Genomic DNA, 18,174 nt, shown 5'->3' with positions numbered 1-18,174 from the left:
CTATGCCTTCATCTGTTCTTCGCAAATCGACTCCACTAGATGAGTTTGATCCATTCAGCCTTCAACTGTCCTTCTGGATCAGCAGTAAGTTTCTCGAGGATTTCTCCATGCATTAAATTATAGACATAACACTCCCCGATAACCAAGTACCCATCTCCCTTCGGCCTCAACAAAAACGGGACCTCTGCGCCAAACAATACGCAGAGCTTATCCCCAATCTTCATATCCACGGGTCCAACCCCAAAGTCTTTCGACGCCGTCTTAAACAATCTATAAGAGTTACGAACAGGTTCCACGGCGCTGATGTATCGACGAGCATTCCCGCCTTCAGCTATCTCAGCGAGATACTCAGCTTGCGTCATTTCGTCGTCTTCGGGCTCAATAACATCTCGAAGAGCTATAAGATCTCTGATGACCCAGTGGGCACTTCTCGAAAGGACCACAGCAGCTAGATCAGCGAGATTCGTGGCCTCATCATCAATAGGATATGCTCTCCCATCGCCACCGCACGTTAAAATCATGGCGCATTTTCTCCATGCCTCTGTGCTCCATCGTGGCTGATTAAGGAGATTGTTGCGACTTTTGTCATTTTCGTCGAAGATCCCCCAATAGTCGCGGTGTTCCTGCATGGAGGTAATTTGATCTACGATCACGCCTTTGAGGACCAGCTCTCCTTCCTTGTGATCGGAACGCATTTCCATTCGAGAAGCAGATGCACATTGGAACCCTTGATCTTGCTTAGTCGGTAATATCGTCCATGGCCGGCGCTTATGCCAGCTTGGCACCCACGATGGCCTTGATCGATCATAGTCTCCAAATGTCCCAGCTCCCGAAAGAAACGTCAGTGGGTTCGCCGACTCAAGCATGAGTCTTGCGATATCTTCGAAGACTTTCTCAGAGTTAATTGTCTCCCGGTAATCTGGGACGATCTGCCTGCCCACAGAGTCTGTTGTTTCGATACCCAAGAGGCCATAGACCTTATCCTTCGGTTCTTTGCTCTGGAAATATCGAGAAACTTGGAGTAATTGTGCAAACGAGAATTCTAGTCGCGGGAAACATTTCTGCGAAACTGATAGTCGATACATCAGATAACCGTTCATCGCTCCAGTAGGGATCATGTCTCGCCCAAAGCCGCTGGGTGACAGCTCCGGCTTGTGGACCAGTATAGCTGCTGCGAGGCCCACCCACTCCCAGGGGATCTGGTAAGAGCCGAGTTGAACAAGTGCATGCCTGGCTAGGACAGCTTCTTGCAAGACCCACATCCGAGAGAACCAACGACGTCTGAAGAGCTGCATCATGTAAGAGCGGCTGTCTTCACCATCGTTGATGTTGGCGCGATATACGGTAGAATCGTCATATTTTGAGAGTTCCGAGTAAGTTGCTTCGAGGGCCTCTTGACCGGCTTGTGCGAGCCAGTCGTTGACAACTGCGCATACTCCCGAAAAGGCTTTTGACACCGAAGAAAGAGATGTCTCAAGGACCGTGTTTCCACACATGCAACGGTCGCTCTCTTCACCTAGCCATACGACTACCTGCCATGCGCCACTGAATATCTGCCCCATCAGCACTACCTGCTGGCCTCTTTCTTTCACATCCTCCTGGTTGATACAGATGGCATCAGCCCATATCACTCTGCTTGTATTGCTTCTCCGAAGCTCTCGTAATGCGATATACAAACTCACGGAGATAGACATAGAATGACTCGCGCCGTTGGAGATGATTTCTATCTTCCGGTGACTGGAAGTACCTGACGTACCCCAAGTGTATGACAGAGCCTCATATGCTGCCTCGTTTGTTTGCAAGCTACATACATGGAGCTTACATTGAACCACGTCATCCTCTCCAGCGAGGATCTCTAGTACTCGGAAGGTACTGGCCCCGGGCAAAGGGTGATAGATTCCGGAAGTGCTTTTAGCTGGAGTACCATTGTTCTCAAGTGGAGTGAAGCGACATATCGGCGATCTCGGATTGTTGATTGAGAGCAAAATTCCCTCTACGTTGGAATCTTGCTCCAAGTCAGCGAACAGAGGCAGAGGGATTCTCGAATCACTGTCGCGATCAAAGATCAACCTGTTGCTCACAAGTCCTCCTAAATATGACTCTATAGAACTTGCGCGAAGGGATGGATTCATCTACCGATTCCGACATCAGCCGATAAGCTCCAGATGCGTCGAAGGGGAACGAGTTGGCTATGTGGCCAGATAGCTACGTGCAAGAAGGGTAGCAAGGTCATATAAGATTGGAGCATACCCTGCTTAGAAGTGAACTGGCTCTCAATGCCGCAGGGACTTTGAAACTGGAACAGCTGTCTCTTGAGTGGCGCGCGGAGGACTTGGCCTCTGCCTTGGGCTTGGACGGCAACATTTGAGAATCGACAACCGGCAAGACACTCTGGTAGGAATGGAAAGACTAAATGGGGTCTTATATCATCCCTTGTTTCTATTGTTTTAACGTGCTGAATTGCGGATGACACCTCAAAATACCCCTCCTCACTAGAGACCCACGCACTGGTCTGACACAGCCACTCAGCTGACCGCCGCCGTCCAACTTGTATTGTGTCAGGTAACACTCAGCCACTGCAAGGCAACTTGATCAACATCATAATTTATCGCGCGACATTATAATCCGAGTGATGGGGATGAAGTTTTTCTTTCCTTCTTTTTCTTTTTTAATAAGGCCTTTTATCATTTCTCGTCTATACTACAGCTCATCACGAGCTCCTCGCTCGGTCTGCTCCATGATACTGACCCCATGACTTCCGCTCTGAGCGATGAAAGCATCGAGTTGTTCAACCGTCAACATGTCAGTGAAGTTGCCCTTGAAAGAAACAACCTCATTTGTACCAGCACGATATAATCTGATTGAAGGATACGAGTCAATCTCGATTGGTACGTCATTCGCATCGACGTTAATCGTAGCCAGAGCAGCTTTATCAGAAAGTCCAAGCTCTGCGTACTTAGAACCAAGCTGGCCCAGCACGGCATGCAAACTATTCAATTCGTTAGCATTGGAAAAGCGTAGAGACAAGTCTGGCTTACTCGGTACAGTATTGACACCACGGTACGTAGAACTCAACCAAGACATCTTTAGACTTGTCAAATACCAAGTCGTCAAAATTACTGCCCACCAACTTTGCCAAGAAAGGCTGTGATGTTGACACCTCAGGCACTGGCTCTGACTTGATGCTGGGTGTTAATGAGCTAGCCAGGTAAGCAGCCACATGCTTAGCGACCCTATTGGCGTTGAACACCTTTTCAGACATGGGATACGCTCTGCCCTGCTGATTTGCGATGGCAAAACCACGCTTAATTTCTTTATTGAGGTGCATCTGCTCGCATCTCTTAGGGTAATCTGGTGCAAGTACTGTCACGAAGGAAAGCTGGTCTTTATACTTCCTAGCAAGAGGAGCCAGAGACTTTACGAGCTCAGCCCGATCATCGCGTTTGCTGAAGAATATCTGGGCCAGCGGTCGCTCATCCTTGAATGGTTAATTGATATGAAGCCCTGAGTGAAAAGTTGCTTACCTTCATCGCTTCTTCATGAACAATGGGATCATATTCGCGAATCAGTGGCTGGGTTGCATCGCGCAAAAATGCCTCGACGCCCGTGACGGTGAAAGGTCCGCGGTAGTAGGCAGGATCCTCTTCCTCTTGCGTGTAAACAGCAATGGAAGGGCCCTTGCTGTCTTTCTCAAGGCCATGGACAGAACCAAAACTGTAATGCGCTCGCCATCTTTCGGCAACAGCACCAAACGTCTTGTGCTCAGGCTTATGATCCGAGCCAAGAAAAGCAATGACTGCCACTCGAGATGACCGCGCAAAATCGAGATGGTTCTCTTCGGTAAGATCTACAACGGGAGAACCCGACTGCCGCCCGATGTATTTGACAACCCTGCAGCGACGATCAGTGATCCACAAGCAATTTCACAGAAGCTATGAAACCCACGATGACGCGTCTAAACCTTCTTTGTAAGTGACCAGCTTATTGTTGCCGGTTGTAAACTTTAACGTGGGGACTGTGAAGACTTGAGAGTCATCGCACACAGTTGGTTCGTCGTTGCAGTTGACAGAAGCAATGGCAGTGTTTGTGAGTGCTGACGATGCCCTGTCCAGAACTGCTTGCACCCTATCACACTCCTTGCAGCCGTCTGCTGTAAACAGAACCAACGCTGGTCTCGAAGATACCAACACGTTGAACTCTGTTTTACTGAGTTGTACGGCTTGTGCGTGGGCAGCAAGAGCAACGAGTGATACCAAAGTTGATGAACGCATGATGGCAAAACGAAAGATGAGAGAAATGGGAATACCAGTTGGAGGGCAGATGTCAGACAACTTGAAATTCATCATATCAACACTTATCAAGTATTCCAGCCGCCACCACTACTCAAGTTAGTCTATTTTATTAGCCCACATCGTCATCCCTCTAGCTTATCATGAGACCTAATCTCGTATAACCATCCTTTAATTTCAGCAGCCCCCAAAGGGCTTAGTCCATCCCAACACAACTGCCGAAGTGCCCCATGCACGAAGTCGGCCGTACAGCCGTAGGGCACAGACTAAACCCTGCCGATTTCTAGAATGTTTTATCAAATGATGGATCCCCCACCAGTAGAAATAGGAAGGTGAGCTGAAGTTTAAGAAAGACACTGAGTCATGTCCATTGGAGAATAGTGTATCTATCCATTAGCTCCACTAACGGCATGAACCTTATATACGAAAAGAGATGCGGTGACTAGTAAGCGATGAAACCTGAGTCGTGGAAAAATATAAAACCTAGGCCACGAGCTTTGGTAACACGGGTGCTAAGAGAAGAGTTCTAGAAGACTTGTTCCGATTGAGGATAATCGTGTAAATTTGTGTAAACGTTCCTATCAGGGTGTTTCGTGAAGTCATGTTATCTCTTTAGCACAAACTTTGAGGACCATCTCCCTCCAGCTTCTTAGTTAGGTCAGGTACATGATCAAGAAAAGCTTAGCCTGGAGTTCGATTGACGGATGACTATCATTGAGAATCTATTTGCTATCGAATACGCGTCAAAATGGCGATACAGTCGCGAGAGAGGTTGATATGTTGTAGAACAGTATATATAGATCATTGAATCCCACAGATATCTCAACATCCTCATCACAGTCTCACTTCAAACATTCCAACCCCTTCAACTCTTCCATCATGAAGTTCACTTCCACCTCTCTTGCGCTTCTCGCAAGCATTCCCCTCGTCTTCTCCCTTCCCACTGAAGCTCAGCCACCCACTCTGAAGCTCGAGAAGCCTCAGGGTTTTGACAAGATCCAAAAGGCTGATCCCGAGCACTGGCTCCAAGCCGTCAAGGAAGAAGCAGCCCGCCAAGAAGCCGCTGCTGCGTCCACCTTCAACGAAACTGAAGCTCTCGAAGCCAGAGCCAGCTGGATCTACCAAGTCCACGGCATGTACACCGACAACCTCGTCAACGTCGGTGACGTCGACACCTTCTACATGCTCTGGACCCGCATGTACGACTCCAGTGACGATAAGGGCGGTCTCTCGGATATAACCCGCGGCGCATGGAGCAAGTTCTGCAACGGCCCTGGCGCTGGTAACGGCGTCACCACGCGATTCATCCTCGATGGCCAGTGGGGAGCCGTGGGCCGTCTAAGCGGCTGGTCGATGCGCGACGCCCTGATCCACTCTATGTGGCAGACCGCCGATGGCATTGGCAAGAAGAACGGATACACTGTTTACAACAACTGCTACGGCTTTACCTGGCAGGAGGCCAAGCCGGGAAGAACCAACTCGGCATGCGGAGGACGATCCGGCAAGGCTTGCCCGCATAACTCCGACTGCCCGTTGGAGGGAATGGAGTGCACTGGCCTCAAGTGGGGAACTTGGATGCCCAGCATTATCCGCATGAATGTCTACAACCGTGATGGATCGCTGCGTGCTGATGCGTACCAGGCCAGAATTTCTTCGCAGGCTCCTGGCTCTGGTGGTTGCTCCAAGGCCCAGACTATTTCTGCCTATGTTGCTGACTTTATCCCCATTGTTGGGCCCTACTTCGCTACTGGTATCCGTATCAACTGCTTGTACCAGAGCTAAGTTCGCTCGCCGAAGGCGTGAAGTGGTCGCGGCGTCACAAGGTTGAATCCAATTGATCTTGTGGTTCGGGGACGTGCACGAGGATGGAGTATAGTGTGCAATCGACCTTTGTCATTCTTTGTAGATAGTTATTTTAGCTCATGAATCGACTCTCCCCAGATGGCAGCTGATCTTCACCGCCTTGTAGTCGTGACCTAAAGTGCTTTGGAACCATTCTGAGACGTGATGTAGTGATTGAAGATTTGGATTCAAATCTCTTGATAGAAAACAAGACATTGTGAAGTGGAAATCAGAGTCTGGAGAGAAGGATGCCACCGCGATTCAGCACTTTGTAACGAAGAAATATATGCCTGACTATGAGTATCTTAAAGAGAGGAAGCTAAGCTGCCAAATAGCTATGTGGGAGGATACATGATTCATATGTGTTCGTCAATACCATTACCGCCAATGCTCAGCTATCCAGAGGTAGAATTTGGAACAACTCAGCACTCGGGCTAGGCAAAGGCTCCTTCATGCCCAAAGCCTTAGTCACGTTGTCCACACCGATAACCCAGCCTGGGGAATCCTCCTGCCTAATAGTAAACCTGTCGGAACCTGGCGCTGCAGGCTTGATAAACCAGTTCCACTGAACGGGGATTTTGAGCCCATGCCCTTTAACGACGAATCTGGCACTATTGTAGCCACCACCTGCGGTCACGATGCCCAAGTAATCGCCTGTTTCAATCTCTTGCAGCCAGTAGGCAGAGCCGCTGAATGAATCAAGTGACTCCCTGCCCGACGCCGGTATCAGGTGCCATTTCTGCCACCCGCCACTTGCAATGGGGATGGGAGTGGAGGGAATAAGGTGCGACACCTTTCCAAGTCCCGATCCATCGCCAGTCGCAAACCAGATTGGCAACTTCATCTCACCCTCGACTTCCATCAGACTGTTGTAAAGGTCGATGGTAGCCTTGCCCACAGATGACTCGAAAAGCTGTTGCTGCTTCTCCAGGTATCCAAGGTGACGGGCGGTAGTCTTTTCTCCTTCAGAGAAGTGAACCTTGGGGGATTTTGTCGCCATCTCTAGAAGCTCGATTCCCCGCCCGACCACGGCCCAGTAGCTGTAGACCTGTACCTCTAGTTAGCTTTACATACCCAGTCACTGCTTTATGAGCTGTTACTTACCAAAGCTCTGCATCGAAGGTAGAAAATTCGGAATTCTTCTGAGTTGTCAAAGGCTCGCTGTGCAAGTTGCTGTAAGAATGAACTCTTCCCCTCCTCGCCCAAAAAGCTGTTGATTTGTTCAAGACTCTCTGGAACCTCCTTGACAGCCTCCTTGAGGCGATTATCCAATCGCTTCTGGAGATCACGCATTTTCTCCTGGCGTTTCTCAAGATCCGCGATCTCGGAGTCACGAACAACAGTCTCGAAAATGTCAATAATGCCGTTGTAGAGACTGTCAATCTTTGTCAAATGACTCTTCAGGGAGTCACTTCGAAGTTGCAGAATGCTATCGGCCAATTGGCTAGCAAGATTGTCAATGGACTTCTTGACATCGCGAATGAGGCCAATGGCTTCTTTAAGGTCCTTCTTGACATCTGCGATCTCGTTTTTGATGTTGCCTTCATCGCTGCCAAAGAACTCCTCAAAGCCCTTCTCAAAAGCCTTGGCGCCAGCTGCTCCTGCGATGCCACAAGCAAACTTTACCAGAAGCTTGGTGCCGATTTTCTCCGCCAATGCTGACATGTTGTAGACTTGTTGCAGTGTCCAAGAAGAATGGGTAAAAGATAAGAGAGGTAGGTTAGTTGAGAAAATTATGTGGGTAGAAGTTGATGAGGAATTATCTTCTTGACTGAAGGGGTCTGGCTCTTTATAGAGAACTGGCGCTTTAGTTCCATTGCTATCTCGTGCACTAACTTATGCATTTGGCTGAAAACAGAAGAGGGAGATAGTATGGTGACCTGGATGTATGGTGTTGTGGCTGGCTGGCCGATGCAATGCCCCATAACTTGGCAATAAAGACAGGTCGAGGCCAGTTCAGCTGTCATCCTCCATCCTGGGTATATCCTCAGGGTAGATGACAGAATCCAAGCATTGACCAGTCATTGATCAGTTTGGGGCGGAATAGGCCCGCGCAACAATTCCGATTTTATTTTAAACTGTCACGTAGGCCACTAAATAACCCCAACAGTAGACACGGCTAACCAAATTAACAGTCAACAGTCAATAGTCTGTCCCAACTCGGAGCAATATTCCCCACTAGCGTCAATAATTGGCCCTTGAAAGGATAAGGGTCCAAAACTATTGAATTTCTGTGAATAGCTGAAAACAAATCTGGACAATATGGATATAGTCACGGAGTAGCCGGCAGGCTGAGTATTCCTCTATTCCTCTCTAAACTCCAAAGTCCCATTAGCAACTTTGCTTCGACTTTGGCCAATCTTTACCGCTTTATAAATGTAACCTAATTCAGGGATGCTCTGTATTTTGATGATGAGGGTGAGAGCCCCAATAAGTGCAACTTAAACTCCACAGGATGGAACAGGTAGACCAGCGCTGTTGCCGATAGCTGATACTGCGTTTTAGAGATATATACCAAGATTGATAGCATACTATCAGCAATAAATAGGCCAAATTTCGTCTGAGGACTACGATAATGACGAAGTTTTACTATGTAATAGGACTGATACTAGCCTTTCCAGGTAACCTTTTAGATCTGCAAAATGATGACGTGAACAGCTGTTATGGTTTATTGAAAAAAGAAAACATTGTTCTTAAGAATGTTAATATTTTGCCTCTTATGTTGGGCTTATGGCTACTGAAATGAAGTTCTTGTAGATACTGCTGTTACATAACATGTATATGGTAATAGCCTATACTGCTGACTTTGTCCCTCTTATCGGGCCATACCCTGCTATTGTTTTTCATACGAACTACCCTTATCAGTGCTAAGCTTGCTCAGTCAAGGCATGCCATAACAGCTAGGATCGTTGACGAAGTGGCCCAGGCATCACAGGGTTGGCATCGTGTTACATAAGGACTTGGCAATGGTCGTCATGCTTAGTAGTTCTTACTTCTATGTAGACAGTTCCTAGAATAACCATAATTCCTTCTTATGGCACAAAATTCACTTTAACAGACTGAAGACCCTAAATCTCTGGCTATAGTGCCTGAGCCCTTCCGAGGGGTCACAGGCTTAACCCGGCGTCAAGACATCCACACTTTCGTGACAGACAAGGCTGATGGCCAGAATACTTCGCAAATGTGTCCTCGTCAGCTCATTTGCCACTATCTCATTCCACACCTAGACCCTTTTCCACTCTAAGTAGAACTCCTTTCCAGTCACTCCCGCTCCCATCATGCGATCAAACTCCTCCTGCGCACCCGCCTGTCCCTGCTTTAGCTTGATTCTAAAAGGCCATTTCTCGATGATGGTGTGCTCGTCTTTGATCCCGATCTTCATATACTCCGGAAATTCATCAAACTCAAGTTTGTGTGCAATCCTACAACTGTTAGGTCCAAAGGCAATGGCAGAGCTTCCCCAATTACTCACTTGTCGAAAATGTGGTCAAAGGTTCGGATCAAATCCGAAGCAAGTACGAACTTGACGATAATTGCATCCCAGGTTGTAGTAGGCAGGGCAGTTTCGGGAAAGTAACCGTCGAGGAGCGCCACCATTTCTTCATGTTTGTCAGACTCAGGAGTCGGGCCAACACGATCCTCACTTGTCATATTTTCCTGGATGGCGTCCATGAAGCGTGTGATAAGTGTTGCGTGAGGATTGACTGTAGGTGAGCGAAGCAAGGGTGCCATCACAGCAACCGTCATATTGATGCCGAGATAAGACTTGTCCGAAATATTGGATACCTTTAAAGAATGTAAGTGTACTGTCGATACACAGTCACCGAATCTTACCTCGATGCGGTCAAATGACCCCTTCTTGAGATGGTCAAGAAGGTCGGTAGCATTCAAGTGGAGTAGCTGAAAGGTGATCCGTTTGTTTGCAATACATGAAATGAAGTGCTTCAGGACTGAGCGAAGGTAGGTGAAGAGTTTACCGTAGATGTCGGAGGTTGCAGGACCATGCTGAGTCATTTCAACGTCTTTCGCAGACCACCCATCTAGCGGTTCGCAGGAATACTCCATTGGCCACGAGCATGGAGAATGGAAGAGTGTCCTGAAGATATTAGTTTTATCCCGGAAGTCAATGAAACGAACACTCACGGATTCGGGATCGTAAACTCGCTTCGTCCTACTCCAAAGGGTTGAAGGACTCCATGCTCCCGAAATCGCTGCTTAGCGACTCGATGAGAGGGTGGGAGGAACGCGTAATGGCGATCGAGAAAGTCGCGTTGGGACTCGGCAAGAGTCACGGCCTTTCGAAACTGGTTCGCTATCTCCATGTTCAGACCGTTGGCGGTACTGACGGAGGACAAGAGCTTGTCCCAAGTCCCCTTGGCGAGAACCAGTCTGAGAGATCGCTTCCCGAAAACCCACGTCTTACCCAAAATGCGGTTATCAGGCTTGTCCTTTATCTTGTCGCAGACCGCCTGGATGAGCGGACGGATGCGCTGCTCAAGGACGACTTGGTCAGACTTGCGGATGAAGCTTGAGTACCACGTATGAATGATGCAGTCGACAGCTTGTTCATCGTCGTCAGATGTAAGAGCAATAAGAAGAATGATTGCATTTCGACCAACGATGTTCAGGTCACGATCGCTTATGGTGATGTGGAGGGGCTGATCCCAGCCTGGAGCAAGTTGAGCGATGGTCTTGACGACATTTCGCAGGTCGCCTGAGGCTATCATTACGAAGAGTTAGCTACTCCACCACCAAGATACAAAGCAAGAAGAACAAATACCAGCAAAGAGAAGAGATAAACTCTTTTGGAGGGATTCTCCTTCATTCCCGTCAAGCTTGAGAACATCAAGAGCTGGGACACTCCCAAAGATCCAAGTATCCCCTCCGAGACCATTTCTGGTTGGGACTTGGCTGCCTGGGGCGAAAGCTGGAATTCGATTCTGCAGAACCCATCCAGGCTTCCAAGCATCGCTGTTCAAAGCGGATTTGCAGTCGAGCTTGTGGATGGGCCAGTGAGACTTCTGGCACTCGGAGCTACAGTACTGCAAGATGTGAGCATGATGCGACTAGTTGAGAAGTACCTGAGGCCAATACTTACGACAACAAGACGGCATTTAGCGCAGCTAGACTTGCCAGTGTTCTGACAATTGGCGCCATCTAGGCTGCAGTTCGCGCAGGGAAGTGAGGATGTCGCCATGATATCTGATGTCGATTCTGGTGACTGGTGAGGAAAAAGAAAAGGAAGAGAAGAGAAGAAGAAAAAGAGAGCAAAAGAGAAATGGTGAAAACCAGAGCTTGGTTGGAGCCTGAGGCTAGATCAAACATTCACAGGGTGTTTGCTGTAACTTCCAAGCACTGGCTGGCACTGTCAAGGCGGATACCTGCATATCGCGACCTCGCTGATTTCTTGATTGCGACTCCACTCTTCAAGCTGCTTGAGTCAAACAGCACAATAATTCATGGTTGCTAGCGGCAATATCTGGTATACAGTGGCTACCTAGGTAAAGGAGGAAAGAAAACACAGGAGCTCGATGCTAAATGACATAAACACTTAGGTAATATAGCCTAAGCCTAGGATATCTTTATCAAGTTTAGGATACCTTTGCTAAGTTTATTTTAACACCCTATATGAAGGTCCAATGTTTTCTCGCCCTTTGAGGAATGCCTACGACAGAATAAGTTGACCCTACCTGGTCAATACCTACTTAGTTTGATCCACTACAGCAGCAGTGCTGCGATGCCATTCACATCCAAACGTAAGAAAAACTCTAGAGCCCGGCAAGTATCCGGCAATATTGCAGTTTGTCGGATGCCTGCATTGCAGTGGTCCATGATCTCGCCTGACTGCCTTGATATGCTAGTCATTGGTAATTTGTGATCGGGATTGCTCACAAAGAGTTTACATATTTCGGTGAAAATCATTGTTGGAATCACTGGCAATAGAAAAAGAGGCTGCTGGCAAGCCTCAAATGCATCAATCCCCTGACGCTGGTTCTGCCTGATACATCCTCGTGGGTCTGTTGTGCACAAGCATCAATGTCACTCTTGAGCACTACGAGCAACGGATTTTCTAAGATTCAAAGATACATAAGTGCAATTGTCAAACTACATATCAAGTAGGTGCAGTCATAGTCACTATGGCAGCCTTCACTGAGGCACTCTGACTGTACCCTTCATCACCTCGACGGCTGTTCCACTAAGATGAACACTCTTTACCTTTCTCTCCCCAGCTCCATCCGTCTCGACCTCAACATCTACCACAATCAGACTCTCCCGCCCCATCTCAACACCCTGCGTGATATTGAACCTGATCGAGGTCGCAGAAAGCTTGTGCAACGCCAAGTAACACGACAACGCGCACGCAGCACTTCCGGTCGCCGGATCCTCCATATTGCGCTTGACAAGTCGCGTACGAAGATTCTGTACATGCTTTCCGTCAGATGATGTCTCCCCCTCTAGGAGAGTGTAGTAGTAGCGCCTAGAGTCAAAGTCGTGTTTCCAGCCGTCATCCTGCAAATTGCCGTCGATGTAAGTCATAGCCCCGACCTTTGCAGCGCCGAGTAGCTCCAGAGATGGGAGTTCCACAAGCGCGAAAGTCATTCCGTTGACAATGCTAAACAGCGGTGCGCCTTCATCAGCGGCAGCGACCTTGGCCAGTTTATCATCCCAACCAGCTTCAATCTCATGCTTTGGCAAGCGCTCTTTATGAAGCTTGACATCATGCGGAATTAAAGCACGCGCAGAACCGTTTTCGAACTGGAGATCGAGTCTGCCCGCCTTTGCAATCATAGTCTTGACACCTTGGGGCTGAAGAAACAGAGCTGTGCCGATAGTCGGATGCCCCGCAAATGGCAATTCGAATTTCGGGGTAAAGATATCGATCTTCCTCTCGTCTGTTTCATCGCGATTTTCAACATCATGAACAAAAACAGTCTCGGAGAGGTTGAATTCGCGGGCGATGCGTTGCTTTTGAGACTGGGTGAGGGGAGCTTGTTGGCTTGGTGGGGGTATCGTCACCACTGCCAAAGGATTGCCCTCAAAGGCGGTGGTGGTGAAAACATCGAGAGTAGTAAATTGGAGACTCATTTTTGCGCTTTTGATTTTTTTCTCGATGTTGTATCGATGCCTGGAATACATGAATCAGCTTTTTGTACTCAGCCAATTGGGCGTGTGAGTCAGAGGGAGCTTCAGTCGTAATACGATGACTAATTCAGCCGAGCACAAGTCAACAACAACATCGGCACGTATATACCGAGAGCATTAATTCTGAGCGATTTTAATCCCTGGCCAGACTAAGTGCCGATGTAGCCTGTCATTGACAGACAGTTTGATTCAGAAGAAATCTTCAATTCCTGCGAATTTGCTCAATAGCAGCAATGTCTTGTATCTCTATGCTACTAATTTCGAGCGCATCTCACATCAGGAGCTGAGTTTCGATACCGTATCCTTCAAGGTGCGCACTTCACGTTCCATGTTTCTGAGTTCAAACTCGTGCGACTTTTGTAGCTGCCTTGCCACTCTTATCCGGTTATACCCCCAGCAGAAACCAAGCAGCGTGAGGACAAAGGCAGCCACAGCGCCGATGGCGATACCTGCCACCTGAGGACCTGTCAACCCAGACTTTATACTCGGTTTGACTTTTTTGCGGGTTTTGCGGTTTTTGCGGGACGGTTTCGCAGTGGCTGTAGGGTCAGGTTGGGGTTTTTTGGTAGATTGCGAGGTGGGTGATTTTCGTACCAAGCTTGGTGTTCCTGAAGCCGCGGGGAGGCGTTTCTTGGAACTATCCGGCATACTGACATTGAAGTATGCGGACTTTTCATACACTGGCCTTCCGAACAATTCAGATACTTGGAATTGGAACCTGTAAACAGCGTCTTCACCATTCTTCAAATAGTGGTTGATGTCATACTGAGCCGTCCACAAATAGGTATTTCCTTCCTTTGGCACTGTACGATCACATTAGTATAACTCTCGCAAAACTACAGAGTGGAATTCCATCATACATCGCAGCGTGTCCGTTTTTGGCCCAAATTCACTTTTCGCGGTATTCAGCTGCGCAGCAGTCACATTTTCAATGGTGTCACTACCACCCAAAAGCGTGACCTTGATGGTCTCACCGTGTCTGTAGCGTTCGTTGTTGGTGAGAACTTGAAACCCGTCATCGAATGGGCCGAATCGCCAGGGGCCAGCGAATCTCGCGGGCTCACGGGGGGGCGAAGTGAGTGGCCCTCCTTGACAAGCTGCTAGGCTGGCGAGTGAGGATCCCAAAAGGAAAACCCAATTCAGTTGCATGATGGGTGTTGTAGACTGAAGTCAAGATGTGGGGAGTTATGTGTCGCCTATCCAAACCTGCAGACTTAGAGTGGTGCAAAAGATTTGATGGTATGGATGAAAGGGATTCATGTAAGGGCGAGAGACGCCTATTTATCATAATTGAGCACTCCTGTCTGAGAGTCTGAACCAGCACTCAGAGTTTGGTGGCTGATGTCGGCATGGATTTCCAAGTAGGCCAAAAAAAATATACGCCAGTCATTCACGCCGCCACCGACAACTCTAGACGCTGAATAGCCGCGCCAAGAGTCCAGCGGCGTGAGCGATGCTAAGACGATATCATATTAGACTTTGGAAACACTCACGAGCCCAAGAATGTAGCACGTCGGTTACTTGAATCCTATCAGCCAATGAACCATTACCCCGCACACTGATTTTGATATCATCCAATGAGGGTAATGTGTTGGTTTTTCAACAGGTCAGATTTGTATAGCCACAGAATGTCTATGTGTTACGATTGCCGAGCAAGATAAGTATTCGCAAGCCTTTTTTGTGGACCAGGCTTTGATTCAAATACTGAAACCAATGTGAACGGTCTTTTTGGAATGGCAGTCAAACCTAAGGGATAGAAATCCCGAGTTATCCAGGGTTCATCGGATTGTAGCGATGTTTATTATTGGCCATTGTATAAAGGCTTTTGAGTAGATTCTTGCATCGGCGTATCCTCATTCGTCACCAGTGTTCGCAGCCTAGAGTTTAATTTTATTGGCGGCGGTCAACTACATGGCCAAAATTAGCTGGCCCCTCAATTTCTCGTGAGGCCTTTGAGTGATCATGAAGTATGATGTGGGCTAATTCTTGAATGTCCATAACCTATCGCATTACGAGTAATCTTCCCCGCAGTATTTCAACTCTAGTTTATGGTTGAATCCCTCTCCGTCAAGGCGCTTCATGCAGCCCCGGTGGACTTCTAGCATACCCTGAAGGATTCATCCCCAGTGCCGAGTCACCAGGTAGCTCAGCCTTTGTCTCGGAAGAGTGGAATTGTTGGTGGTGACTCTGAGAGACCACTGAGACGCCTGTATCTTTTTCGCTTCGTCCTAATCGTCTCCAGATGAACCATCCGACAACCCCAAGAAGTATTAGACCGCCGATGGTGCCCCCAACCGCGGCACCAGCAACTTCGCCCTTGGTCATTCCAGAGTCGGGATTTGGATCAGTATTTGAATCCGAGCTCTGATCTGTGGCCGTAGATGTTGGGAGTGGCTGCTTAGCGGACGTTGCAACCCCTGAAAAAGACATGCTTTGTATTGTAAGGGGAGTCCACGCGGAGGTGATCGTGGTCCAGAGTCTCGGAGCGGTGACATTGAAGTATTGCGTCGTAGCAATGAATCCCAGATAACCGGCGTGAGGATCGCCCAAGGCAAAGTGGTACACAGAGTCTTCATTTCCCTCCAGTATTCCTAATACATCCCACTCGGCCTTCCACTCAGTACGAGATGCTAGTTGAACGGGTCAGCACGGCGAATACGTGCAGCAGATTTCTTGATTTCCTACCGTCTAATACTCTGTCATCCCAGTCCGTTGAATCTATTTGTTGGATCAAGTAGAGCTCAACTTTGTCGAGATCGGTCTCCCAAAGGAGCTGAATCGTATCCCCAACATTGTACTGTATATTCTGTCCGAAGCCAGCATCGCCGTCGACATCTAATTTCCATTCTGGAGGACGCAGGAATTTGGTGCTGCATAGAGCACGATTTGCGAGGATCGAGAGTATTAGAGTGAGGATCGAAATTGTATGCATATTGAGGACGGACAATTTCAAGTGTCAAAAGTGAGGGATGATGGGCCGTTCGCATTTAATGAGGCCTTAGTGCAGGATGTGAAACTCAGGACTGGCCGTGGTGGACAGGCTTTTTTGTTTTGACTGATTCGTGAGCCGAAGCCAAGACCAAGTTGATAGGGGCCATTAATTAAACCAGGGCCATCCTCCCCGGGTGATATGCAGCCGACGATCGAGATAGGAATAGTTCAGGCCGTAGCCTAAAATGCTGGGACTGAACTTGGAGGCTGATCTGACATTTGACTCCGTTCCCACCACCGTGAAATCTTCAACACAAGTGGGAAGTTAATAAATACTAGTATCTACTATGAGCATTATTCTTGTGATGAGTTTCTTCTTTTATCTCCCTTTTGCAATGTTTGACGGGACTCGAGGTCCCCGCCATTTTCTTCGGTGCACTTCCAGATTTGTCTAGTTGCATATGCAGTCTTGGCAGGGGACAACCAACCGCACAACAACCAACAGAGCGTCACATCACATTGGGTTCAGCTACTGGCTGTGAAACACTTCGCACAGACATGCTGCCCAGAAGAGAAGGTGATTAAATGAGAGCCGAAAAGAGAAGCAATGTTGATAAGCCCATTTCTGAAAAGGGGCTCTGGTCACTTTGACGAATTATCATCGTTCGGGAGTTCGCCTCTTGTAGACTCCCGTCTATAGAGGCTACCGATGTCGCGTGTTCGCCGATGCTCCAGACAGAGGTAGCTCTTGCATAGGTAGGGTGCTGATCACCTGAGCGAAGGAGAAGGAGCCTTGTAAGGCTGAATACACAACTGACTCTGCCATTTTGCTGTTAGCTTATTTCCAGGAGACAGATACGCACACAGATTATGAACTGACACCGAAACTGTGACCCCCCGTCCAGGTCGTAAGCAGAGGCAATTACAGAACTTGTGTCTGTCGCAAAGAGATATAGCTAAGATATTATCATGCATGATGCCTAAGCCATGTACAAATTCCTCGACTGGTCAGTTCGGAGAATTGGAATCTCGTGGATGCGCGGGATAGCTAGCTGGGCACCTAATTGGTCATGGGTATGATAATAAAGACATTATAATACACACAGCTCGAGGAACTCACGGGAGATATCATTAATTGAAACAGGACGATGATGTCATACACTGGAACTCATGAACGTCATATAAGTTTGTAATTGTTTCTAAGTTACGGCTGAATACAGACAACGAGCTAGGGAAGCGAATCGAAAGCCTGAACGTTCATAATGAGTGTGTTTTGAGAACAGTAGAATATCATCATACAGATGATCCATAAATAGTCATTTATCCAGACTCGGCCTGCTTGTCGCAACCGCCCTGCTTAAGGCTACATTGAGCACCAGTGAAAACAGCCTCCTTGCAATTAGTGAAAGAGGCACGGCGATCACGTCCGTTCTTGACAAAGTCGATGACGAGGTTGCCTCCGACACCGTTGATGTTGAGACGACCCCCATCAATAGCACGATTGGTGCCCTTCAGCTGGCCAGTGGCGTACTCCTTGCAAGAGCCAGGGAAGCCATCGGACCTCTGCGTGGAGGCTCCGTCGACTGGGGAAATGGTGATAAGGCATTGGCGGCCACAGGCTGGAGAGCCAGGAGTGCCACCACCAGGAGTTGAAGCGTCCTTGACGTCGAGGGACAAGGCGCTGCTGGCAAAGGCGGCGATCATGAACATGGCGGTGGTCTTCATATTGGCGGCCTGGTGGGAATTAGCAAAGGGAGGTAAAGCTAAGAGTCAGTGGTGCGGGCTTACAGAGATGAAAATTTTTGTAAAGCTTTTAATAACTTGGAATGCGTGTGTGAATGCTGTGAAACTGTTGTGTTGATAATGTCGTTGAAGTGGTCGGAGGATGGCCTTTTATGCTTGAGCAAAACATCTTCAAACACTCATAGAAGTAGCAATACATGGACTGCTTTAAAGTTAATCGGCGATC

The 18,174-nt window shown here is 48.2% G+C and overlaps 9 protein-coding genes; 1 reads left to right on the top strand and 8 right to left on the bottom strand.

Annotated features, from left to right (window-relative positions):
* Positions 1–35: 35 nt before the first annotated feature.
* FFUJ_06883 (related to heterokaryon incompatibility protein (het-6OR allele)) lies at positions 36–2,364 on the bottom strand (the record flags this gene model as incomplete). XM_023577074.1 has 2 exons in its annotated part: positions 36–2,132; positions 2,251–2,364. 2 exons carry the CDS (start codon positions 2,362–2,364, stop codon positions 36–38), a joined length of 2,211 nt encoding a protein of 736 aa, XP_023430199.1.
* Positions 2,365–2,700: 336 nt separating this feature from the next.
* On the bottom strand, positions 2,701–4,271 carry FFUJ_06882 (probable protein disulfide-isomerase precursor; the record flags this gene model as incomplete). XM_023577072.1 has 4 exons in its annotated part: positions 2,701–2,989; positions 3,039–3,478; positions 3,525–3,891; positions 3,946–4,271. 4 exons carry the CDS (start codon positions 4,269–4,271, stop codon positions 2,701–2,703), a joined length of 1,422 nt encoding a protein of 473 aa, XP_023430198.1.
* Positions 4,272–5,168: 897 nt separating this feature from the next.
* Positions 5,169–6,071, top strand: FFUJ_06881 (uncharacterized protein; the record flags this gene model as incomplete). The annotated part of the gene is made up of 1 exon (XM_023577071.1): positions 5,169–6,071. One exon carries the CDS (start codon positions 5,169–5,171, stop codon positions 6,069–6,071), a length of 903 nt encoding a protein of 300 aa, XP_023430197.1.
* A 451-nt stretch (positions 6,072–6,522) lies between these two features.
* On the bottom strand, positions 6,523–7,796 carry FFUJ_06880 (uncharacterized protein; the record flags this gene model as incomplete). XM_023577070.1 has 2 exons in its annotated part: positions 6,523–7,179; positions 7,236–7,796. 2 exons carry the CDS (start codon positions 7,794–7,796, stop codon positions 6,523–6,525), a joined length of 1,218 nt encoding a protein of 405 aa, XP_023430196.1.
* Positions 7,797–9,354: 1,558 nt separating this feature from the next.
* Positions 9,355–11,328, bottom strand: FFUJ_06879 (uncharacterized protein; the record flags this gene model as incomplete). XM_023577069.1 has 6 exons in its annotated part: positions 9,355–9,553; positions 9,604–9,917; positions 9,966–10,227; positions 10,275–10,851; positions 10,912–11,173; positions 11,230–11,328. The coding sequence occupies 6 exons, from the start codon at positions 11,326–11,328 to the stop codon at positions 9,355–9,357; spliced, it is 1,713 nt and encodes a 570-aa protein (XP_023430195.1).
* Positions 11,329–12,278: 950 nt separating this feature from the next.
* FFUJ_06878 (related to phenazine biosynthesis protein phzC) lies at positions 12,279–13,217 on the bottom strand (the record flags this gene model as incomplete). Its single annotated transcript, XM_023577068.1, has 1 exon — positions 12,279–13,217. One exon carries the CDS (start codon positions 13,215–13,217, stop codon positions 12,279–12,281), a length of 939 nt encoding a protein of 312 aa, XP_023430194.1.
* A 333-nt stretch (positions 13,218–13,550) lies between these two features.
* On the bottom strand, positions 13,551–14,423 carry FFUJ_06877 (uncharacterized protein; the record flags this gene model as incomplete). XM_023577067.1 has 2 exons in its annotated part: positions 13,551–14,077; positions 14,135–14,423. 2 exons carry the CDS (start codon positions 14,421–14,423, stop codon positions 13,551–13,553), a joined length of 816 nt encoding a protein of 271 aa, XP_023430193.1.
* Positions 14,424–15,341: 918 nt separating this feature from the next.
* FFUJ_06876 (uncharacterized protein) lies at positions 15,342–16,206 on the bottom strand (the record flags this gene model as incomplete). XM_023577066.1 has 2 exons in its annotated part: positions 15,342–15,904; positions 15,960–16,206. The coding sequence occupies 2 exons, from the start codon at positions 16,204–16,206 to the stop codon at positions 15,342–15,344; spliced, it is 810 nt and encodes a 269-aa protein (XP_023430192.1).
* A 1,319-nt stretch (positions 16,207–17,525) lies between these two features.
* FFUJ_06875 (uncharacterized protein) lies at positions 17,526–17,930 on the bottom strand (the record flags this gene model as incomplete). Its single annotated transcript, XM_023577065.1, has 1 exon — positions 17,526–17,930. One exon carries the CDS (start codon positions 17,928–17,930, stop codon positions 17,526–17,528), a length of 405 nt encoding a protein of 134 aa, XP_023430191.1.
* Positions 17,931–18,174: the final 244 nt, after the last annotated feature.

This window comes from Fusarium fujikuroi, chromosome FFUJ_chr05 (assembly GCF_900079805.1).
Source record: "Fusarium fujikuroi IMI 58289 draft genome, chromosome FFUJ_chr05".
In the NCBI taxonomy this organism is placed as follows: Eukaryota; Fungi; Ascomycota; class Sordariomycetes; order Hypocreales; family Nectriaceae; genus Fusarium; species Fusarium fujikuroi.
Note: the sequence above shows the minus strand (reverse complement) of the source record. Positions and strands in the feature narration are given on the sequence as shown.